Genomic DNA, 25,429 nt, shown 5'->3' with positions numbered 1-25,429 from the left:
ATAGAACATAGATGACATATCAAATGTTTAAACTGAGAAAATGTATCATTTAAAGAGAAAAATTAGGTGATTTTAAATTTCATGACAACAACACATCTCAAAAAAGTTGGGACAAGGCCATGTTTCCTACTGTGAGACATCCCCTTTTCTCTTTACAACAGTCTGTAAACGTCTGGGGACTGAGGAGACAAGTTGCTCAAGTTTAGGGAGAGGAATGTTAACCCATTCTTGTCTAATGTAGGATTCTAGTTGGTCTTTTTTGTCGTATCTTCCATATTTTCTATGGGTGAAAGCTCTGGACTGCAGGCTGGCCAGTTCAGTACCCGGACCCTTCTTCTACGCAGCCATGATGCTGTAATTGATGTAGTATGTGGTTTGGCATTGTCATGTTGGAAAATGCAAGGTCTTCCCTGAAAGAGACGTCGCCTGGATGGGAGCATATGTTGCTCTAGAACCTGGATATACCTTTCAGCATTGATGGGGTCTTTCCAGATGTGTAAGCTGCCCATGCCACACGCACTAATGCAACCCCATACCATCAGAGATGCAGGCTTCTGAACTGAGCGCTGATAACAACTCGGGTCATCCTTCTCCTCTTTAGTCCAAATGACACGGCGTCCCTGATTTCCATAAAGAACTTCAAATTTTGATTTGTCAGACCACAGAACAGTTTTCCACTTTGCCACAGTCCATTTTAAATGAGCCTTGGCCCAGAGAAGACGTCTGCGCTTCTGGATCGTGTTTAGATACGGCTTCTTCTTTGAACTATAGAGTTTTAGCTGGCAACGGCGGATGGCACGGTGAATTGTGTTCACAGATAATGTTCTCTGGAAATATTCCTGAGCCCATTTTGTGATTTCCAATACAGAAGCATGCCTGTATGTGATGCAGTGCCGTCTAAGGGCCCGAAGATCACGGGCACCCAGTATGGTTTTCCGGCCTTGACCCTTACGCACAGAGATTCTTCCAGATTCTCTGAATCTTTTGATGATATTATGCACTGTAGATGATGATATGTTCAAACTCTTTGCAATTTTACACTGTCGAACTCCTTTCTGATATTGCTCCACTATTTGTCGGCGCAGAATTAGGGGGATTGGTGATCCTCTTCCCATCTTTACTTCTGAGAGCCGCTGCCACTCCAAGATGCTCTTTTTATACCCAGTCATGTTAATGACCTATTGCCAATTGACCTAATGAGTTGCAATTTGGTCCTCCAGCTGTTCCTTTTTTGTACCTTTAACTTTTCCAGCCTCTTATTGCCCCTGTCCCAACTTTTTTGAGATGTGTTGCTGTCATGAAATTTCAAATGAGCCAATATTTGGCATGAAATTTCAAAACGTCTCACTTTCGACATTTGATATGTTGTCTATGTTCTATTGTGAATACAATATCAGTTTTTGAGATTTGTAAATTATTGCATTCCGTTTTTATTTACAATTTGTACTTTGTCCCAACTTTTTTGGAATCGGGGTTGTAGAAAAAATAAACATCAGTGAAACAAAACCTATGGTTTAGCCAAAGACTGCAGACCATCAAGCAAGAAGGTAAAAAAAATTAAGAGTTGAATTTAAGGTTTTGCTTTAAAGAGAACAATGATAAAATTATGCCCCGTTAGAGCTAAACTGCAAAGTGTCAACACTAATAAGGTCACAAACAAATATTAAAATCAGAAGAATCAGTAATACTTATTAGATTAGATTAGATTAGATTAGATTAGATTAGATTAGAACTTTATTGATCCCTTTGGGCAGGTTCCCTCAGGGAAATTAAAATTCTTAACTAGCCCTCTAGGACAATGTTGAATAAATTAAATATAGTCAGCATTAAACTGGAATTTGTCTACAGTGTAAAGTGACCAGATTTCTGAAAAGAAATCAACACATCTAAAGTTTTCATCTTTGTAATAAAAAGTTGGGAGGGCATTTCTGGTTTTCATGTATTTTGGCTAGGCACTGCATAAAAAGTGGGATTTTCCTCACTGAGTGCGCTGTCGGACGATTCTGCACCTGCTTTAGTTGAACATTAATTAAAGACAAGGTGAAAATCTGTGGTATGGGTACACAGTTTAGATTTATAGACTCTTAAATTGTAGGCTCACTGAAATAGATGTTTTAGACCCATGAAAGTAAATATATTAAATTAATTACCATATATGCCACTAGTAATGGACAAGCGTTACATCTCAGTACAGTGTGACAAGCAATGTTATGTCATATACAGCATCGCAAAATGTAGCTTATACATTTAAAAGCTAAATAACAGACGACAAACAATTTCACTTTGGCCTACAAGAAAAGACGGTGGTTCACCTGTCCAGGAATGGCTGAAGCGATCTGTCAAAGCTGAATGAATGACTTTAGACAAAGAGTCTCGCGCTATGCTAAAAAGTTGTTCCTCAGCTCTACCAATCACAACAGTGGAGAGGCTCTCGCCAGAGGTGTTCTAGAACAGTGTTTCTCAACCACTGGGCTGCAGCCCATTAGTGGGCTGCGAAACACCATCTAGTGGGCTGTGAATTTTTTTCATGTTTGAAGCCAAATACTAACTAGTTTAGAATATCATAGTGTCCCAAATCTGGTAGCTAGTTTGCTGAAAACTTTTCAAGTGGAATAAAAAACATTTGTGGGTAAATTAAGAAGAACGAGCTTTTATTTTTGTCACATTCCTCCTCTGCATTTAACCCACGAGTGTGCACATGCACACAGATACCCTTTTTCCACCAAATCAGTTCCAGGGCTGGTTCGGGGCTGGTGCTGGTTCACAACTCGTTCAACTTGCGAGCCAGCTGAGAACCAGTTTGCTTTTCCATCGCTCGCGGTGCTAAGGGAAGCCACGGCATTATGTCGCTGTATACGTCAGTTACGTCGCTATGTTTGCATAAACCTTGGCGCGAATATCGAAGCAAAAACAACACGGAAGAAGCAGCAACAACAACAATAATAATAATGGATGACTTCACGTTTGTACAGCTGCTGCTTCTTGTTGCTTAAAAATGGCGATCTTTCGTGGTCTTGTTATTGTTGTTGGTCTTAACAACTCCACCCCCCTTGCTGACATAAGCGGTTCTTTCCTCTGGCCCAGCAGAGAGTTGGTACAAGCCTGGAACCGGTTTTTCTGGCCCCAGAGCCAGTTCTTTGTCAGTGGAAACAGAAAACCCGGTTCCAAACTAAGCACTGGCCCCGAACCAGCCCTGGAACTGCTTTGGTGGAAAAGGGGCAAGAGAGAGAGAGAGAGCAGTGTGTAGAATAAATAAATATGTTTGTGGGTAACTTATATGGATCTATGATGCCTGCTGGAATAGAAGAGCAGGGAGGATTGAGAATCGAGCAACTGTGGTTTGTTTACACCTGAGACTAAAACTTGTAGCGTCCTAGCAACCATCTCAAATACACGTACAGAAAGCCCAGAAATTCCTCCATACCTGGGCAAAAATGATACACAATTTATCTTGTAGTGTCCTGATCCCCAAATCTTTAACCCAGCCACATATAAAAAGTTGTTCTCCTCCATGCTCTTCCAAGTTTTCATCTGTGTGTCCGTGTAGAACGATGTCTGCAGCACCAGGTAGTTTGAGATGTCGGGGAACTCGAAGAATGGATAATTTCCAACTCATAATGAATGAATGAATGAATGACTTTATTTGAACAGGAAAAGTTGATCAGCAGAGTTGGTGGGGTCGTGCATGTATAGATACAAATAATTACAAATACAGAAGGCTAAAATAAATATATACAATCTTAAAAAAACAGCAAAAAAAACCCCACTTAATATCTTCATTCCCTTTTGACTGAGAATGCCCTGCTGCATGGTTTGGCTTCTGGCACATCCATACAGTTTTAAATACAATACCTACATTTTAAAAATGTCTTTATTATATTTATTTGATTCCTGGGCTCCCATGTGTAACAGGGAGTGATGTTGCAGTCCATTAATACGTTTTACAAAAGATTATTAGATTCTAATAGAATCAATAAGCCAAATTAATTGGGGATCTTTTTTAATGGGCCCCAACAAGTATGAGTAGGTGGGCCTTAAAGTAGAAAAGGTTGGGAACCCCTGCTCTAGAACACCTCTGCTATCAGCCTGAGCCCGTCTTCAAATGATCCACAAAACAATATATGAAGTGTTTGCTGAAATCTGGTAGATGTTTTGGTCTTTTTTTTTTTCCCCGGGTCTGTCAGGCATGGTTAAAAACAGGGACATTTCCAGGGACAGCTCCAGCCTGGGACAGGCCACCAAAATTGGGGACTGTTCCTGGAAAACGGGGACGTCTGGTCACCCTACTACATTGGTAACTTCTGTACTCTTTGTTCATGCTAACAACTAGCAACACATGAGCTTCATGTTATAGGGACAACTCATTCCTGTAAAGAGGACAGGACACAATGACCTGACAAGGAATGTGGAAACCAAGAAAGTATCATAAATGTGTGATTTCTGGGCATCTGAAATTGTTGAATAAATGAAGCTTACTTTTACAATCATTACTTTCCCACCATATTTTTTCAAACTCCAGGCATTTATAATCTATGAAATAATTATGGATTTTCAGATTTTGTTGGTGGTCCATCTCAAGATGTTGTATTTGTGTAAAAGGTCTCTTTAGGATCGTAGCAGACCCTGAACCTTATCTGAGCATCCGAGAAATCGTGTACTCGCTGAAGATTGGAACTCACGTACTCAGCCAACCGGTGTTCCTGTCCTCGGCGAAAATTGTTCTCCCACAAGGCTCACTGAACAAGGGAGAGATCTTCCGAATTACCTCCACCCTTCACGATGGTGAGGAAGGCTATGTTGTATGCGAGATCCTTCATCAAGAACCGAAGTTCTGCTTCACGCTTGGCCTCTCGCAGCAAGGGAATTTCATGGAGTGTGAGGATGATCAATTTTACACACTCCAAGAGCTCGCCATGTGGAAAATCCCTAATGGAAGGAAGAGAGTTGTGACTGTAGCAAAAGACCTGCCCGTAAAGGATTTGCTGTTTTCCAATTTGTTGGAAAACGTGTGTGGAGAGTTGACGTTAACTCCTGTGTACGAGTTACAAGCCGTCATGTCAGGTAAGTAACAACCTTCTTATTTGAAATGCTGTGTAGTTGTACATCAAGGGCTTGGAACCACTGACATGTACGAGTTGCTGTTTGGCACATATTTTATTTGTATAGCACTTAAAACAGCAGGTGTTTTCTAGGGCATGAGTTCCGCACATTTAAGTGTTTTCTCAGCTAAGGACTATTATTAGCTGATGGGTTGAATGAGGTGTGTTGGGAGCGGAGAAAACACCTAAAATATTCAGGACATGGGGTTCTCTACGACCATGGTTGGGAACCATAGTCTAGGGATTAGATACAGGCCTTAAGCGAGCAAGCCAGAGATGATGTTTTCAAGGCTCTCCAATGACTTGAGCTGGTGCAAGGAAGAATTCCTGACTTTTCTGGTCAACTCCGGATGGTGGAATTCTGATATCAGGCTCCAACTGTACTTGGATAGTTGAGAATGTCCAAGTGAATGGCGCTGATTGTGCTGAAAATATACTGAGCGCAACATAAGGCAGGTCCATCATGACAGCAGGAAGAACTCATCCTCGACTGTTGGAGGGGCATCCATTTTTTTTTTAGAGCAGCAGCAGAAAGGTGAATGGCTGAAACATGAGCCAGCAGTAGGAACAGAAGGAGCAGAGCTTCAGCATAATTCAGACAGGTTCAGAGGGTGATGGGATCCACAGCTGTGTTGATCTCACTTCAGGCAGGAGGATGGAGGTAAACTAGAAAGTCTAACATGATACATAAAATGTTACTGGGAGAACGTATCCCTATGGGAGCTGTCAACATCCCAGTTAACTCACTATATCCATGAACTCTCATATCTGCACCTGTATTTCGAAGCATAAGCATTTTTCTAATGGCTAAACGTTTCAGGTTCCAGTCTAGATTTCAAGATCAAGATTGTATTCCTGTCCCTAACTCGGAAAAGCTTTCCATTACTGTAGGTACTGATGAACATTTTCATCAAAGCAGAAGAGCAGACAATAGACCAAAAGTTCTCAGGTTATGTAGAGCAATAATTTGAAGCTATATGTAAATCACCTGGAAATGTTGCACACACAATAAGGCATTACAGCAGACAAATCTGAAGATAATCAATGCATGAATTAGTCTGGTAACAGTTGTGTATTAGTTCACATACTAATGAGATGGAAGTAATGTTGATCCTGGGAATGTTATCTACATCAGTGTCAAATGAGATCTTTGGACTGGATTTTCAGTTGGATGGTGTAGAATGGAGCAGAATCTGAAACACTATGCAGCATTCATACGAGGACAGTTTGCTTCTCGTGGCCCAAGGAAAAGCAAAAGTGACTCAGCATCCACGCTTTGAGGTTCTTGATGCAGTCCTCAAAATTATTTTTTATTTTAAAAAAAGCAGTCCATTGTCTGGTTAATATCAGGGCTTAATTTGAGTCGGAACATGATGGAACAAGATCCGGAACCTCTGTCGTCGGATCCGGCAGCTATTTTCATTTCATTCGGTGTTCCGGCAGCTATTTAAATGGATCAGATCACCTCCGTGACCACCACAAAGGGAAAAAAAATCAAACAATAAATTAAATAAATAAGTAAATAATTTGTTTAGTGTTCGGTTTTGATTTTGATATCTGTTGTTGATTTCTCTCCTATGACGTCCACAAAATCTATGCGAGGGGGGGGGGGCATGGAGTGTATACTTCCGCTCAATTGAGGTATTTCACCTGACGTCACAGGGTCACGTGACGCCCCGGTGTCCGCCATTTTGAACGTCAAGCTACATACTAACGCTGCAGACAGAGAGGGAGAACCGGCTTGAAAAAAAACGTGTTACAGACACCTAGAATAGATTAATTTGTCAGTAAGCACTCGATAAATAACCATGGTGTTTGCTTGTTGTGCTGCGGGCTGCCACAACAGACAGGGACAGCGTGCAGGACGCTCCTTTTACCGGTTTCTAGTGATGGGAATTTCGGCTCTTTTGGCTCTTCTTACTATAAGGAGCCGGCTCTTTCGGCTCCCAAACGGCTCCGGAGATTTTATTTTTGATTTAATTGCTGCAATTAACTAGTTAATTAATTACATTATTATTTATATTTTATCAATAGGACGTTTTCCATTTTATTTTTTAGTTTTTGTAGCCATTGTAAAGCTTTGTAAAGTATAGCAGTGTAAACTTACTTACCAATTAATAAATTATTTTCTCACAAACATAATGCAAAACTGTGTTATATTACCAATATAAAATACACAGCTGATTTTCCCCTCCTCAGGTGCCTCACAGACTCCTCTCCCCTGCGCTCCACAGCTTTAAGCATTACACCAATTTTCGTATTTTCGCAGCTGTGAATGACATCAACCCCCCCAACCAAAAAAAGTAGGCGTACACCATGCTACTTTTTTTCCTTTGAATGGTAATAGACAACACAAAGACGCAATCGGACAGCAACGTTTTTTGTGAAAGTCTCTCTCTCTGAGGCACCTAAGGACAAAAAACTAATTCGGCTCCCCAACTCGGCTCCCGTCGTTCACTTCAAAGAGCCGGCTCTTTGAACCGGATCGTTCGCAACCGACACATCACTACCGGTTTCCTACTGACCCAGACAAGAGGGCCAAATGGATTGCAGCTGTGAAGAGACAGGATTGGGAGCCAACAGAGTACTCCAGACTTTGCGGTGATCATTTCATTTCAGGTTAGTTTATCAGTTAACGCAATTTTGATAAAATATATAGCAAAAAGTAAATGGGTCAGTGTTTGTTAACCCATCTGAGCAGTGAAACAAGGCAGTGTTAATTTGTCTAGGGTTGCATGTAGCAGACATCAGACATAAAATGCAATAACAGAGGCTAGAAAGAAACGGGACACAGAAATAAATAAACGGGGCTCCATACCAAGGCTGGGTACAGTGTTTGTGATAAAAGGCAGATCCAATTTAACACGAATCACAGCTTACTTTCTTGTTAAAATGTGCAAAGGTCTCCACCATCTCATACCGCCTTGCACTGAAGGACTTAAGCGTGCCGTCCAAAATGGCTGCCGAACAAGAACAAGAAAGCTTACTAAAAAGAAGAAAGCTTACTAAAATTTTTCAAAGTCCCAGGACAGCTGGATCCTAAACGTTACCCTGCCCTCTACAGACATTTTACACAGCCAGCGCAGGATTCCACCCGTGACGGAGCAACCCGAGAGAGCTACAATGGGCTGGCAAAGCGCCGGTGCATCCTGAACCTGCCGACCACCTGCGAACAATCCCAGTTACAGAACAAATCCTCGACTATGTGAAGGGTGTAGGCGGATCACTGCCCTGAAAAAAAAAAAACGTTACATGTCAACTCGTTATTACTTAAGAAAAGAATTAACCGTGTTACTTGAAAAAGAAAAAATGGTTCACGTCACTTTTTAAAAACCCGTTATTACTTACCCATTACTCGAATCCTTGGAATATAGTAAAACTTGAATCCTTTAAATGAATCCTCCAACTTGTTTTGTAAACCCTTTATTTCGTAACTATTACTTGAATTGATTGCACTTACGTTTGCTGGCACTGCTTTTAAACTTGAAATATGCTTGAAATCCTAGGCTATGCTTTTAAATACCCTACTTAAATCCTTAAAATGAGTCATTTAACTCATGTCTTGTGTGATCTGATCTCCGACGGTGAAATAAACCGGTTGTGATATGAGTACAGTCTGTTATTTTAGAAGATAAATTTAATGTATAATTTAATATATAGCCTAATAAAAAATATTTTATAACATAATATCACGACTTATTACTGTCTGTAACTGTTCGTCACTAAAGCGTTTTCTAAGATCATAATGTCTGATGATATTTTATTTATTTATTTTTTTGCCAAGCGGGGCCACTGCCGGGTCGGTCAACACGTGGTAGGTCTATTGTTCAAATGCGTTCTACGGTCTTTGTGGGTGCAAGCTCCAGGACCGTTTTATTTATTTACTTTCTTTATAAGCTCAGTCAGATACACAAGCAAGATTAAGTCTTTACTCTGCTGTGTTTTATTATGGCCATCAATATATTGTAACCTGTGTTTGATTTGTTAATTGTTGATCCAGCTGTTGCCTTAACGCAGGGGTCTGCAATGGCTCGGGAGCCAGATGTGGCTCTTTTGGTGACTGCATCTGGCTCGCAGATTAATCAGCTCACATTGAGATCAAGAAGTACACCTCCATTTAATGAAAAAGTCAGTTAGCTGTCCGCAAAGCAAAGCCTTTTGACAAAGAACATGGCGAAATGGGGAAAAAAGGTGACTGGTAGGCTACCGTACATTTCAACAGGAATGGATAGAGGAATTCGCCTTTGTGGGGTGAGAGGGTTCTGCTTTGTGTCCAATAGGCCTATACAATGATGAGATTGCATCGATGAAACAATGAAATAAAGCGACACTTCGAAACACGCCAAGCTACGTTTGCGTCAAAATATTCAGCGGGGGACAGGAGGAAGACGGCATGTCAAGAGCCTCTTCATTATGAAAAAGAATATATTACACTCAAATTGTTGGTCAGGGTGGCACGGTGGTGTAGTAGTTAGCGCTGTCGCCTCACAGCAAGAAGGTCCTGGGTTCGAGCCCTGGGGCCGGCGAGGGCCTTTCTGTGTGGAGTTTGCATGTTCTCCCCGTGTCCGCGTGGGTTTCCTCCGGGTGCTCTGGTTTCCCCCACAGTCCAAAGACATGCAGGTTAGGTTAACTGGTGACTCTAAATTGACCGTGAGTGTGAATGGTTGTCTGTGTCTATGTGTCAGCCCTGTGATGACCTGGCGACTTGTCCAGGGTGTACCCCGCCTTTCGCCCGTAGTCAGCTGGGATAGGCTCCAGCTTGCCTGCGACCCTGTAGAAGGATAAAGCGGCTAGAGATAATGAGATGAGATGAGATTGTTGGTCATACGTAAAAATGCATTTTAGTTGTATTCAGCATCACTTTTTATATATGGCTCTCACGAAAATGTATTTGAAAATATGTGGCTTTCATGGCTCTCTCAGCCAAAAAGGTTCCCAACCCCTGCCTTAACGTATGTGTGGAGAGCGAGAGTGAACTTGAGTGCCTGTTTGGAGAACATTCTGAGCGTTGTCCATTGTTGTCCAGGATTTGATAACTGGTGCTGTTGCAATACATGTCATGCAATAGGCGTGTGTGCGTAAAGTTATAGTAAACCACCCCCCGCCTTTTTTTTTTTTTTTTTTGAGTTGCCGGACCCACCCACCTCCTGCGTTCCGGGACCTCCCACTTCACAAATTAAGCACTGGTTAATATCCACAGTCTGTGGGTGTCTTCAGCATGGCTGAAAAGTTTGCATGCAAAATGTTCGCACACGGAATATACTCATCAAGTCTGATGTGAATTTTGCAATATTTCATGCTCGTTTCATGCCATGACTATCAGTGTCCTGTGTGAACGATGGAGTCTTCTGGTGAAGAAGCGATGAAAACAATTATAATTATAGATGTGTTCTCAAGAATGTTTTGGGTTGTTGGAACAGAGACCAGAACAAGGAAAGTTTCATAACCTCATTCAAGAGTTGAAGCGGAGATACGTGACACTGGGCAACAAGATTAATGAGCTGCTCACCCATTTTGCTGGGTTTTTCCACTTATTGTTCTGTTATGCAACATCAATGGAACCCAGTGGAATCCTCATTTGATTGGGTGGGTAATAATTTTCCCATGTGAAATTTCACAAACAAGACAGATCCAGTTTAACTTTTCCATCGTACCAAATTTCATTCTTGGTGTTTAAAGACTAATAAGAACACACATTTCATGACCCAAAGTGATTTCCTGTGAATGTTTTGTCTGAAAATTTGGACTTGGGGGCGGCACGGTGGTGTAGTGGCTAGCACTGTCACCTCACAGCAAGAAGGTTCTGGGTTCGAGCTCAGTGGCCAACAGGGGTCTTTCTGTGCGGAGTTTGCATGTTCTCCCTGTGTCTGTGTGGGTTTCCTCCAGGTGCTCCGGTTTCCTCCACAGTCCAAAGACATGCAGGTTAGGATAACCGGTGGCTCTAAATTGACCGTAGGTGTGAATGTATGTGTGAACGGTTGTGTGTCTCTATGTGTCAGCCCTGCGATGACCTGGGAACTTGTCCAGGGTGAACCCCACCTCTCACCCATAGTCAGCTGGGATAGGCTCCAGCTTGCCTGCGACCCTGCACAGGATAAGCGGTTACAGATAATAGATGGATGGATGGGTGGAATTTGGACTTGGTGTGCAAAGGGCTTAACTGTATCCAGTGGCAGCATACACAAGGAAACAGAACTGATCCTAAAACAGAGCCTTATGGAACAACAAACTTTAATTTTCTCCGCATAAAGATCATCATTAACATTTACCGACTGAGGTCCAGATCTGTAAGATAGGATATGAGCCAGGACACGGCTGTTAACCCCCAAAAGGTTTCAGTCTCCCTGGAAAAATGTTTTGATCTTCGGTATTACAGCAGTATTGTGATAAACATCTAAATCCTGAGTGAAGCCTTCCATAGATATTACTTCTACAGAATTTTTTTTTTTAAAGATTTTTTTTGGGCTTTTTTCACCTTTATTGGATAGGACAGTGTAGAGACAGGAAATGAGTGGGAGAGAGATGGGGAGGGATCGGGAAATGACCTTGGGTCAGAATCGAACCCGGGTCCCCGGATTTATGGTATGGTGCCTTATCCACCTGAGCCACGACACCCCCACTTCTACAGAAATAACACTAAAGAGTTAATATTTGGTTCCACTGACCCAGCACACCTCTTCAGATTTTGTAACAAAAATAATTTTAAAAATCTGATTTAAATATTACCCAAATGTACATTCTCTACATCTCATGTTTCTCGTTTTTTTTCCTCTCCCCACAGTGGGGAAGAACATAGTCGTCATTCCATCCAACCTGGATGTGGAAGTCATGGATGTGACGGATCAGTTTGACACCAGCTCCTTCATTCAGCCACTTTCCCTTCAGGATGTGTTCCAAAAACCTTCCGAGATCTTCCCCTTTGTGGCTGAAGTGATTGAAAGACCTACAACTGAAGGGAACATGCCAGAAGAGTTGGCATCCCTGTTAGCTTGCACACAAATAATCGTCCATGGTGCTTACAAAGCCAAGCGGATCCTTGCCACGGAAATCCGGCAAGAATCACCCAGACACTTCTTGATTCCCACAAGCTATAATGGACGGCTAAAGCGGCGGCCTCGTGAATTCCCGACGGCATACGACCTAAAACGAGCACAAAGTGACACTGAAAAACTGCATGTTGTAGCTACTAGAGCTTTTGATTCCATTTACGATGGTTTGGCATCTGTTCTTGCAGGGGATGAGTTTCAAGTGAAGAAAAAAGAACCTGTTGAAACTGGAAAAATGATGGATTCCCTGATGTGTTTGAAGATTAAAGGGAAGTCTCATGAGGCTGTGCGTCTCCCGATGTTTTTAGACGGCGGATTTATGGAAGTCGTCCATGATAAACGACAGTACTCCCTTTCAGAGATTTGCCGTTGGTTCCCTTTGCCATTCAACGTCAAGGTTTCTGTTCGTGATCTTTCATTAAAGGAGGACATTTTGGCTGGAGTTCCAGGCCTACGCATTGAGGAAGAAATCGTTGACCCTTATTTGCTCATCTCGACCACTGACCTCTCAAGCTGGTCGGAGATCCCAGTAAACCGCACCCACATGACCCTTCACATGGATAAAAGATGGAACGACGGGGAACCTTCGTGCAGCGTCAACTCGTTTGTTGAAGAGATTTCTGAGAAATGTTACTACACCATGAGGAGGTATGCTGTAGCCACAGTAACACCCCCACCACGACCTCCGAAAACACCCAAACGACCTCCAGAGCGACCGGTCAGGACACAGCTGGCAAAACCTGACAAATCCACCACCTGCTCGCTAAAGGTAATTAATACCAATAATTCATTAGGCATTGTGAAGTCACTGTACCGACAAGACAACACTATAGCTCTACAGTTCTACAGCTGTTAATATTTTCCACCCTGTTACAAACATTTCCTTTGGCATCCAGCAGGGTGATGTGTCTGTGCTCATTTCTGTTTTAGCTGAATTATAATGGTGACTTGTGGCATTTATGGTACTTTACCAGCCCACTAGCTTGGTGCTAGCATTCCAGTAAAAATCTCATGACTTCATGTGTTAACGTAAATATTGTTGATACAGTGAATAGATATACAGATGGTATTGTCAAGAAACATCACTAGAGGTCACTACTGGCTCTCTGAAATGTCACTAGATTGCATCAAACTGGTGAAAGGTTATTTTTGGTGAGAATGGAGGTTGCCAAATTTGCAAGAAGTCATTGCAATAAATAAGACAAATAAATAAATGAATGTGAAGTGTATAGCCTATTTTTAAAGCCTTAAAGGTCCCATGGCATGGTGGTTTGTTGATGCTTTAAACGGGCTCGTGGAGGTTTCCGGATGTTATATCCGCAGCCTTTCTCAAAATGAACCCTCGGCACGTAGATATAGCCTCCTGGGAGAAAGCCCCATTTCAGTGCTTTTCCCAGTGCGTCGTTTTGCTAATGAGAAGCAGGAGGCGGGGAAGGGTAGAGGGTGGGGGCGGGTCTTATCGTTAATATTCATGACATGTAAACGTGTTACCTCTGATTGGCTAACAGCACTGTGACGCTACCTCCAGTGGGTCAGAACAAGCAGATGTGGGTGTCTTACTATGGCGAGAGAGAAGGAACAAACCGCGAAGGGAAAAATACCGCGCGCTGACGTCATTAAGGTGCGACGCGAGGAAATAAAATAAATTCAACAAATGTTTGGGTTTTTACTGAACAAACAAATAAAATGAACGAGTGACTTAAAAAAAGAATGCGGGTGTCTTTGTAAAAACTGTTTTGATTGGCTATTATAACAGAGCATGCTGCATGCTTTTTGGTTTTGTAGCGCAGAGTACCTGGCTAACTGCAGGAAGCGGTTAGCTGCACAGCTAATGTAGCCATTGCAAGGCTAATGTGGCACCGATTTTAAAACACGGCAAAATGACTTAACAGTTCTACACTTGTTCGGTGTTTGTGGCTGATGCGGCAGGGACGCTTGGTACGGACCCAGGCTTCAGTGACAGTTGATGTGCAAAACCTGCCCTGTACTGTCCCAAGTTGTGGAAACATTCATCAGGAAAATGCTTCTGACAAACATACACCGTCTTAGGTAGACTCGACGGCGTATTATTGAAGTAAATAAAATTAAGCCACTGCGTCTTCAGGGGCTCTCCCGTCGGCAGGAAAAACAGACTCTTTTCTGTGTTGTCACATCCATGTACAGCGCAATTTCCATGTTTCGCTCGCTTAGGTGATGCCATGTTGTTGTGTCCTCCCTCTATGGTCTCCTCACTACAACTGGGCGGGCAATCCATACAGTGGGTGGGAATCCAGAGGGGGGGCGTGGGGATCATCTCCCTTGCTGACGTAGTAAAGGGAAGAGTTTATCAATGCGCCGTTTTGACGCGCCATTCTCAAATGTTGGGCATAGTCTGGTTTACACATTATGAAATTTCTAGCCACTGGGGTGACTTAAGAAGGTCAGAGGGACTCATTTTAACATTAAAAAACCTCAGAAAGTGAAAATTTCATGCCATGGGACCTTTAAAAAAAGCTTCCTGTTTTTCCCCACCAGTCTCTTTATTGGTTTTTGCCACAAAACAAATTAATACAGAACATTTCCCTGTGCAAAGAAGAGGCAAAAAACAAAACCAACCAACATGGCAACCTGATGATGTAAAAGTGTGACAAATTAAGTTGTTGACTAAAGATGCCATGTTTAAGATTATATACATGCAGGCTTCAAAATATTATACAACTTGAAATATCAACAGAAAAATATCACTTTTAAAAGTAGATTTGGTGTTTTTAAACAGAAATTTGGCATTGAAATTCTAATGCTAAAATTAAACCTATAGTTATGAAAATACTTTGCTTTCGAGACATCTGATGGAAGTCCAATGGGGCCAAAATACAATGCTTACTTACTTAATTACTTCCTTTTTTTTTGATTATTTTGGTAAACATAGAAACAATTTAGATTTTTTGATGCCTGACGAGGGCCAAATGGATGGATGGATTGATTTTTGCTTGTTTTGTTTATTTGTTCATTAATATCCCTTTACACCTGCTTAACACGTGTTTAATTAGTGACCTCGATGTCAAGTGATGATGTGCGGTTCGCAGATTTCCAAACTCTGGAGAAAATCGGAAGAAAAACCACAAACCACCTTTAAAGTTTCATATTCACACAAAATAAATATCAAATTATAGAAATTGTTTAAAAATATGCGACGTTTTAAGGCATTGGGTTTGAACAGAAAAGTTTATTTGCTTTTATTTGTCTAAAGCCAGAAGTAAAGCGCTCGAGTGGTTAAGTGATGTAATTAGTGACGTCAGTGCGAAGCTCACCTGAGTCACGCGCTACTTTGATATACTTAGTGATAAAAAGCGAATCACGAGTTCACTGAAATTAAAGACAACAAAAGCACACACTCATAACTGTGCAAATCTTTGCACACCCTTATAGGAAAATAACAATAATGAAGCAAATATGCTTGAATTGACAGATTTTTTTGGGGGGGTCATGTTTACACTTTTCTCGTCCACTCTTTGGTCATGGTTCCAGTCTTTATATCTACGGTAGACTGATATTTATTTATCTCCTCAATATTTTCTAATTCCTTATAATTATATTTCCTGTTACTTTTGGTCTCATTGTTCATACTTTTAGATATTAGTTAGATAAGAAACCGGCCTATGGATTAGTTTAGAGTTTCTTTCATGCCTAGAATAAAAAATATATACAGTGGTGGGCAAAAGTTTACATACCCCAACAGAATGTTTCGTTTCTTGCCTGTTTCTAAGAGAAATTGAATGATAATACACAAAAACCTTTATTTCACTTGTGGTTAATGGTTGGCTGAAGCTATTTATTGCATTCATTACTGCGTTTAGTCTTTGAAAACCATGAAAACAACAAAAACTACCTAAATGACCCTGATCAAAAGTTTACGTACCCCTGTGAATTGGCCTGAAAACCTGTACACAATTTGACATAAACAGGACTGAATGGCAATTAAAGGCAACTACCTTCACCTGTGATCTGTTTTCTTCTAATTAGTGGGTGAAAATAAAAGTCAGTAAATTGCTGGACTTTTGAGAGAACCTTTTATCCCTCATCCAGTGCTGCGCGTCATCTTTGAGATTGAGCCATGGGAAAATCAAAGGAATTGTCAAAGAACCTGCGTGAAAAGGTAGTTGAACTTTATAAATCAGGGAAGGGATATAAGAAAATATCAAAGCAATTAAAAATGTCAGTCAGCACTGTTCAAACAATAATCAAGAAGTGGAAAGTCAGGGGCTCTGTAGACACCAAAGCCCGTTCAGGTAGACCAAGAAAAATTTCACCCACCACTGCTAGAAGAATTGTGCGTGATGTAAAGAAGAAGCCCCAAATAACATCTGGTGAACTTCGAGATTCTCTGAAACAAGTTGATGTGGATGTTTCAAAGAGTACAATTAGGAGACTCTTGAGAAGAAATGGGCCGCATGGGAGAGTTGCCAGAAGAAAGCCCCTTCTACGCAAATGCCACAAAGAAGCCCGTCTACGATATGCCAGACTGCACAGAGACACGCCCCAAACCTTCTGGCAAAAAGTTGTGTGGAGTGATGAGACCAAAATTGAACTTTTTGGGCACAACACTAAACGCTACATCTGGCGAGGAATCAACAAGGCCTATGATGAAAAGTACACCATTCCCACAGTGAAACATGGTGGTGGATCTCTGATGTTTTGGGGATGTGTGAACTACAAAGGCACTGGAAATTTGGTAAGAGTTGATGGCAGGATGAATGCAGTCACTTATCAAAAAATACTGGAGGAAAATCTACACGCCTCAGCCCGGAAGCTGCGCATAGGACCAACTTGGACATTCCAGCACGACAATGATCCAAAACACAAGGCCAAATCAACTTGTCAGTGGCTACAACAGCATAAAGTGAAGGTCTTAGAGTGGCCATCTCAGTCTCCTGACCTCAACATTATTGAGCCACTCTGGGGAGACCTCAAACGTGCAGTCCATGCAAGACAGCCCCAGACTTTACAGGAACTGGAGGCTTTTTGCCAAGAAGAATGGGCAGCTTTACCATCTGAAAAGATAAAGAGACTCATTGACAACTATCACAAAAGACTTCAAGCTGTAATTGATGTTAAAGGGGGAAATACACAGCATTAAGAATTGGGGTATGTAAACTTTTGATCAGGGTCATTTGTGTAGTATTTTGTTGTCATAATGGTTTAAAGAGTTAACATTTTCTTGACATTTTCTTGACAATAAATGGCTTCAGCCAACCATTAACCACAAGTGAAATAAAGGTTTTTGTGTATTATCATTCAATTTCTCTTAGAAATAGCCAAGAAACAAAACACTCTGTTGGGGTATGTAAACTTCTGCCCACCACTGTATTCATTGTCAGACTTATTTAAATACAAATTTTTTTAAAATGCACATTATTACCTCCGCCAAGGAGGTTATGTTTTCGGTAGCGTTGGTTTGTTTGTTTGTTGGTTTGTCTGTTAGCAACATTACGGAAAAAGTAATGAACGGATTGCTCTGAAATTTTTTCCAGAGGTGTGACTGGGCACAAGTAACAATCCATTAAATTTTGGCGGTGATCCGGATCACCTTCTGGATCCCGGATTTTTTAAAGGATTCTTGGTGGAGGTCTGCGCTCTCCGAGTGTTTTTCTAGTTTTATTTGATTTTAAAAGACCAAACAAAGAACATTCAAACAAAGAAAATGTGAATTTGTAAATTCTTGCCGCAAACCGAAAATTATTTTGCTGTTTTGGGTATTTAGTTACTTTCACTTCCAGTGAGTCAGTCACTAACCTTTATTTGTGCTGCTTATTTGTACCACAAAGTATTTTATATAAAAAAGAAACCCTCCTTAAAAAGTATATATTAATAATAATTTGCTTTAGCATTCTTTGTAGCCAAATTACAAATATGTTTTATAAATCCTTTTTTTTTTGCACTGAACCTGCACGGCTAATGTAGCTAACTAACACTTATAGCCTCCAAGTAAATATCATGGAAGCTGCATGTCGATATCATCACGCTGTCATGTGCCTCACATCAAAAAAAAAAAAAGTCTGCATTCTGAAACATTACATCAATTTAATCTGTACCTGTTATCAGCTGAATGACTTCTTCAACCCCAATTCCATAAAAGTTGGGACGCTGTGTAAACTCTAAATAAAAGCAGAATATGATGATTTGCAAATCATGGAAGTGCTATATTTCATTGGAAATAGTACAAAGACAACATATCAAATGTTGAACCTGAGAAAATTTATTGATTTTTAAAAAAAAAAAAAAAAAAAAAAAAAAAAAAAAAAATATATATATATATATATATATATATATATATATATATATATATATATATATATATATGCTCATTTTGAATTTCATGTCAGCAATATGTTTCAAAAAAAAAGTTGGGACAGGGGCGTGCTTACCACTGTATTGCATCACCTCTATTTTAAAGAACACTTTGTAAATGTTTGGGAACTGAGAACACCGATTGCTGTAGTTTTGAAAGAGAAATATTGTCCCATTCTTGACTGATACACAATTTCAGTTGCTCAACAGTTTGGGGTCTCTTTTGTCGTATTTTGCGCTTCAAAATGCACCAAATGTTTTCAATGGGAGACAGGTCTGAACTGCAGGCAGGCCAGTTTAGCACCCGGACTCTTTTACTACGGAGCCACACAGTTTTAATATGTGCAGAAAGCGGTTTGGCATGCTGTCTTGCTGAAAGAAAGAAGGCCTTCCCTGAAAAAGATTTTGTCTGGATGGCAGCATGTTGCTCTGAAACGTGTTTATATCATTCAGCATTAATAATGCCTTCGCAGATGTACAAGCTACCCATGCCATGTGCACTAATGCCCCCTCATCCCAACACAGATGCTGCTTTTGAACTGTGCACTGATAACAAGCCGGATGGTCCCTCTCCTCTTTAGCCTGGAGGACGTGGTGTCCATGATTTCTAAAGAGAATTTCTACTTTTGATTCGTCAGACCTCGGGACGGTTTTCCACTTTGCCTCAGTCCATCGTAAAAGAGCTCAGGCCCAGAGAAGGGGGCGGGGTTTCTGGACATTGTTTATGTCTGGTTTTAACTTGCATTTGTGGATGCAGTAATGAAGTGTTTTCACAGACGATGGTTTTCTGAAGTGTTCCTGAGCCCACTACAGACACGTGTCTGCTTTTAATGCAGTGTCTCCTGAGGGCCTGAAGATCACAGGCATCTAATGTCAGTTTTCAGCCTTGTCTCTTGCATACAGAGATTTCTCCAGATTCTCTGAATCTTTTAATGATATTATGGACCATAGATGATGTGATCGCCAAATTCTGTGCAGTTTTACATTGAGGAACATTATTCTTAAATTGTTGCACTGTTTGCCCATGGCCCTGTGATGACCTGGCGACTTGTCCAGGGTGTACCCCGCCTTTCGCCCGTAGTCAGCTGGGACAGGCTCCAGCTTGCCTGCAACCCTGTAGAACAGGATAAAGCGGCTAGAGATAATGAGATGAGATGTTTGCCCACGCAGTCTTTTACAGAGCGGTGAACCCCGCCCCATCTTTCCTTCTGAGAGACTCCGCCTCTCTGGGATGCTCTTTTTATACCCAGTCATGTTACTGACCTGTTGACAATTAACCAAATTAGTTGTTTTTAGCATTACACAACTTTTTCAGTCTTTTGTTGCCCCGTCCCAACTTTTCTGAAATGTGTTGCAGACATGAAATTCAAAATGAGCATATATTTTTTTCAAAAAACAATAAAATTTTTCATTTTCAACATTTGATATGTTGTCTTTGTACTATTTTCAATGAAATACAGGGTTTCCATGATTTGCAAATCTTCACATTCTGTTTTTATTTATGTTTTACACAGTGTCCCAACTTTTTTGGAATTGGGGTTGTAGCTCACAAGATAATAGTGTATCATATAGAGCCAGAAACCATGTCTAAACTGGTAGCTATAAGCTTCCATTGCTTGTTATCAACATTAGTCATGTAGCTTCAGTGCAAAACTAAAAACAAACTTCACACAACAAACTCATTTTGGCTGATTGTCATGCAGGAATGCTGTGGGAATGTTGTGATCATAAAATATTTGAATCCCCTTGAGGTCTTTTACTGCTGCACGTGAAGAAACAGAATGGCCATCCAGAGTTACTGTGTAATCAGAAAACCTACTTCTAGCTGTATGTGGTCCGAGTACAAGTACTTCTGTCTTGTCGAAGCTAAGTAGAAGGAGGTTAATAAGCATCCAGTGTCTAATGTCCTTTACACATTCCTCAATTCTATAAAACATATATAAAGAAAAAAGCAGTGGACCCAAGACAGAACCTTGTGGAACACCTCAGTATGTCTCAAAAAAAATCACCATTTACATCAACAAACTGATAGCGATCAGTTAAATAAGAGCTGAGCCAGGAGAGGGCCGTTCCCTTAACTCCCACAACATTTTCTAGTCTATCCAGAAGAATGGAATGATCAATGGTATCAAATGCTGCACTAAGGTCAAGCATATATAATGTATTATATACAATTATATGCATAATTGTATATAATATATAAGCATAATATGCATAATTATATGGGTGTCTGTGTATGTATGGATGTGTATAGTTATAGGTATATATAGGTATACCGTATATGTATGTACTGTATATATGTATTGTATGTGTGTATATATGCATAAGTATCTGTATATATAATTTGATTTGATCGATATTATACCATGTTGGTATGTTTTCTTTTTTTGTTGCTTTTTTCTTTTGTGTATATATAGTTTATTATGGCGGAAAGTGACGTTTGATTAGCGGTGGTATAGAGGGTTAGGATTTGATAAGTTATTTACTTATTCCTAATCCTTTCCGAACATTATGATGTTACTGCCTTGTGGCTACGCTATTCTGTTTGTTTATGACGATGTTTCAATCAATCAATCAATCAATCAATGCAATAAAAGCAGCGAGACACAGCTCCGATCAGACGCCAACAGTAGGTCATTTACTACTTTAACCAGTGCTGTCTCTGTGCTATGATGAGATGTAGAGAAATCACCGATCAGTTAAATAAGACCTGAATTACTGAACATTTAACAATTATTCACTGAAGGCAAAGTGAATATCGGTGAATAATAACTAAGATGAAGTTGAGGTTATTATTCACTGAGCCTGAGGTGGATAATTTTTTTATTATAAATACACAGGTGATTATTTAAAACCAACATATTCAAAATCATTTATTTCAAACTTCAAAAGTGGTACACAAATGTAAAACTTTGCGGTGCAGACTTGTTACTTATCTATGCCGAGTCACATAAAATACTTTGTTTTTTTAATTGAATCATTTTAGACCAAACTTTGTCGCATCTTTAGTGCTTTCAGGAACAGCATTTTCTTTCATCATTTGTAATTCTTCTTCACTTACAGTGATGAAGCGACTGGCCGCCATTTGAGTCACTCGAGGAGATTATCGAGAAATAGTCCGAATTTCTTGACCAATCAGCACGCTTGATTTCCTATAATCACCCGCGTATTTATGCTAATTACATTTAATGAAGATATACACAATATTAATTCTACTATTAATTTTAATAGTACTCGTAACGTTAAATGTGCGTCTTTCTCCAAATGTTTAACATCTGTATGGTTTAAACTGACCTTGTGCATGTTTTCTGTCACGTCAGCCTGCAGCGGTGAGCCGAGAAAGTTCCACAGATTGCACGATGACGGAAAGTGAGAAAAATGCCATAATTCCTGCTACATTACCCAGAACTACTGTACAGAAAGGTACGAACATCAGTCAGGCTGTACACCTGGTCAGGTAACCAGAGAGGGGTTTAAACTTCTGCACAAAACATACAGTAGATAAGTAATTTGGTTAATGTTTGAATGTTTTATATGCACACAATTTTAAGTGCCAAATAATGATTCTTCTTCTTCTTTATAATGGGGACTATATTTCCACAAGGATAGGAACATTAGGTTGGTCCCCAGAAGTCCGTTTGTTTACTTGAGTTAAAGTGCTGATGACACGAACATGACTCTATGCAATTTCTTAAATAAACTATACAACATGGCAAACATGTTAGATTTCTGTTATAATTACGTGAAAAGAAGCTGTTGTTACACGAATATCCAACTTTTAATTGCACAGCGCAAGAAAACTGGGTCCGTGGCTCGCGGCCATGCTGTGACGTCAGCGGAAGAACACGCTGCGGTTCACTGGCTGTTCTACTCAATGGAAATGGCGCATGAAAACGCCGGTGAACTCTCTAGTGCTAGCTCTTCAACAACCAAATACTGGTACTTTAAGCAGTGATCATGATGGCATGATTTTATCTGATTTTAAATAAATGAGATTGATAATAACGTGAATGTTCACAACTAGTACATACAAACTCTGCAGCTTCTGATTCAGCAGCTGCGTCACACTCCGCAAAAACATCAGCAAGAACCTACAATATAAATGGAAATGCAATACACTAAGCTCAAATGACTCTTGGAAAGTATAATTTCTAAATTTTTTTCTACATATTCTTGAAGTCAGTCATCGGGGTACTTGCTACCGTTCCCTAACAACGCATGGCAAAGGGTAAAGTGTAGTGTTGCTACGAGTGCTTGCTAAAGCCTCCGGTGGAAGATCCTCGATGTGCTGATAAGACATACAGTTCTATATAACACACAAGTGTCACGATAATCACAAAACAGATGCAAATTGTTAAAATACCTCATTTTTAAGCAATCACGTGTTGATCTCTTCCGAATAGAATCTATGATAGCCTACCCTCTTTACCCTTTGCCTCTCATTGCTAGGCAGCAGTTACATGAAAGCCGCAAGCTTTCACAAGCAAATACATGACTGATATCACGCCGACTTTATGATTACATTTATGATTATCATGAATGTGTACTCTATGAGCGCTCTGGAGCGAGTCACTTCCAAGATGGCTGCGCAGACCGCATGGTTACTATTTTTAGCATCATGTCGGAGCACTCTATAGCTCTACGTACCTTTATCTTATGTCATTTCTCAACACATGTTCTGACAGGAGGACTGTCTTTGGAGGAGTCGCCTTGTCCCAGGCGACTGCTGGATCCGGCATAGCTACTAGTAGACCCCCTCCGGAATACTGTAGGCACTGCTGATGGTAGCAGCACACGTTTGTGCTGAACTGAACACCCAAGAGATTCTTTTAAGCTGGGAAGGGTGTCAAAACAATCCAAATCGAAGTGTTCAGAGCACAGGACGGATGTTGGTGAGGGCTCCCACTTGTCACGAGTGCGCCTGACTTGCTTCACCCACTTCGCATGCAGCTCGGGATCTCTGGGAAACTTGAATAAACTTACCCCATCCTTGTAGGTTTTGGAGCAAAAGCCGGCAACACAACGCGAAGGCATAATAACTCATATATATATTATAATAATGTATAATAATGTCTAATAAAAATACTAATAATGATAAACTGAACACCTGCCACATCAACAACAAACTGGTAAGTGAGGAGGAAGGTTCTTTCGCTGACGTCATATAGCCCCTCCTCCTCTTTCGTCTCCTGGGTGCTGCAGCCCCGTCAAATTTGCCCAAATAGCCGCGATTTTTATCATAACTTGTAAAATAGGTGTCTTCGTGAATTAATATATGGATCATCGGGAATTACTTTTTATGTTATAAAACATCGCCAAAGATGTCAAAAACGTGTCATCAGCCCTTTAAAGTTAGCGTTATATTTAGGCTTAGCATAGCGTTAATTAGCTGAGGGAATCTGTGTATAAATGGAAGGGTATTAAGGCATGTGTGTGTTTTCCACCTCCAGCTGTCAGCAGAGGCCGCAGTATGGAAGATGTGTGTCTAAACCAAGCGGACGACGACGACACACATGATTATGAATACATCGATGAAGACGAACTTGAGAACATCAGGAGGCAGTTCAATGAACAATCCATTAGCATTTCTGCTAAAGCTAAACCAAATAACGCGATATAGCTGTCATATAATTACACTATATGGAAAAGAAAGTTAGTTACAGTGAAACAACAACAACAACAAACAACTCCCTGAAGAATTTTCCCCCTCAGCTAGCCTGTTGTTAGCATGCGCTAGCACATATTAGCATGTTATAAACAGAGACCTCTTCGTGCTCCTCTCAGCAGAAGGAAATGTTCACATTTATTCTTTGGACAGGAAAATGTCATTGTGATAAGCAGTTATGATCACTTTAACACAGTGTTAGCATGCTAGCAAATGTGATATTGAATTGGAGTAAGAGCTCTAAAATCACTGCTATTTTTTTAATTCACCCCAGTATACAAAAGGTTAACGTGTGAAAAGACTTACTTGGGAAAACAAGTATGATGCCATTTTTTTCATGATTAGCTTTTATCTGAGATTGTAGTTTTGATGCTAATTCTGAAAATGTGTACAAGAAAACCAGAAAAAAACCCCACCAAAACTCAACAGTTATGTATTTCCTCTTGTAAGAGTTTTAAAAGTTAACATTATCATAGTTTTGGAATAAATTATGATTTTTAAACAATATCAACAACTTCTTTTTCTTGGTGATGAAGTGAGAGTAACAGAGAGACTGAGTTTCTTACTCCATCAGGTGTCAGATGAAGGCAAAATATAAAGTTTTAAAACTGGGAAAGACCTAATGATTCATATAAAAGTGAACAATAATGGCCTTTTAATTATGTTCCAAGTCTAATAATTATTTCCTGCCTTTCATTTCGAGGAAACAGCCACTAGAGGGCGCGCAAAACCTATTTTTTCTTGTTCCTCACACAGGTCCAGCCCTCAGATTTCCTGACAGATTCATTACGATAGCTGATTGGATTTTGAAGGCTGGATGGCCAAAGAAACAGCAAAAAGCATTTAAAATGTCCTTTTTAGATCAGATCAAAGAGAAAAGTACAGATTGGTCAGAACAGGTGAAAAGGGGAGTGACCAAATCAAAGTGATCAGATCAAAGAGAACTGTCCAAAGAAACCATAACAAAACATATCAAAGGGACCGTGTCAAAGAAAACTGACTGAATAAACCAGAAAAAAAAACATTAAAGGGAACAGATGAAAAGGAACTGACCAAATCAAAAAGACCAGACAAAAGGGAACTGGCCAAACAAACAAATCAAAGAGAAATCGGATCAGACACCAGAACAAATGGAGCTGACCACATCAAAGAGAGCAGGACAGGTCAAAAGGGGTGTGGCCATATGACCGTGATCAGGTCAAAGAGAATTGGCAAAACCAAACAAACCAGATCAAAGACAACTGACCAAAGAAAGCAGTACAGAACATAACAAAGACAACAGATCAATGTGA

The 25,429-nt window shown here is 40.4% G+C and overlaps 1 protein-coding gene across 1 annotated transcript in view; it reads left to right on the top strand.

Annotated features, from left to right (window-relative positions):
* Nucleotides 1–24,558, top strand: part of themis (thymocyte selection associated) — a 28,507-nt gene extending 3,949 nt beyond the window's left edge. The window contains exons 3-6 of the mRNA XM_060913565.1: nucleotides 4,600–5,061; nucleotides 11,881–12,914; nucleotides 21,793–21,895; nucleotides 23,923–24,558. Of these exons, the coding sequence (XP_060769548.1) occupies nucleotides 4,600–5,061; nucleotides 11,881–12,914; nucleotides 21,793–21,895; nucleotides 23,923–24,092 (1,769 nt within the window). The 3' untranslated portion in view covers nucleotides 24,093–24,558. The remainder of the gene's footprint in view (nucleotides 1–4,599; nucleotides 5,062–11,880; nucleotides 12,915–21,792; nucleotides 21,896–23,922) is intronic.
* The last annotated feature ends 871 nt before the right edge of the window (nucleotides 24,559–25,429 follow it).

The sequence above is a fragment of the Neoarius graeffei genome, chromosome 2, assembly GCF_027579695.1.
Source record: "Neoarius graeffei isolate fNeoGra1 chromosome 2, fNeoGra1.pri, whole genome shotgun sequence".
NCBI classification, from domain to species: domain Eukaryota; kingdom Metazoa; phylum Chordata; class Actinopteri; order Siluriformes; family Ariidae; genus Neoarius; species Neoarius graeffei.
Note: the sequence above shows the minus strand (reverse complement) of the source record. Positions and strands in the feature narration are given on the sequence as shown.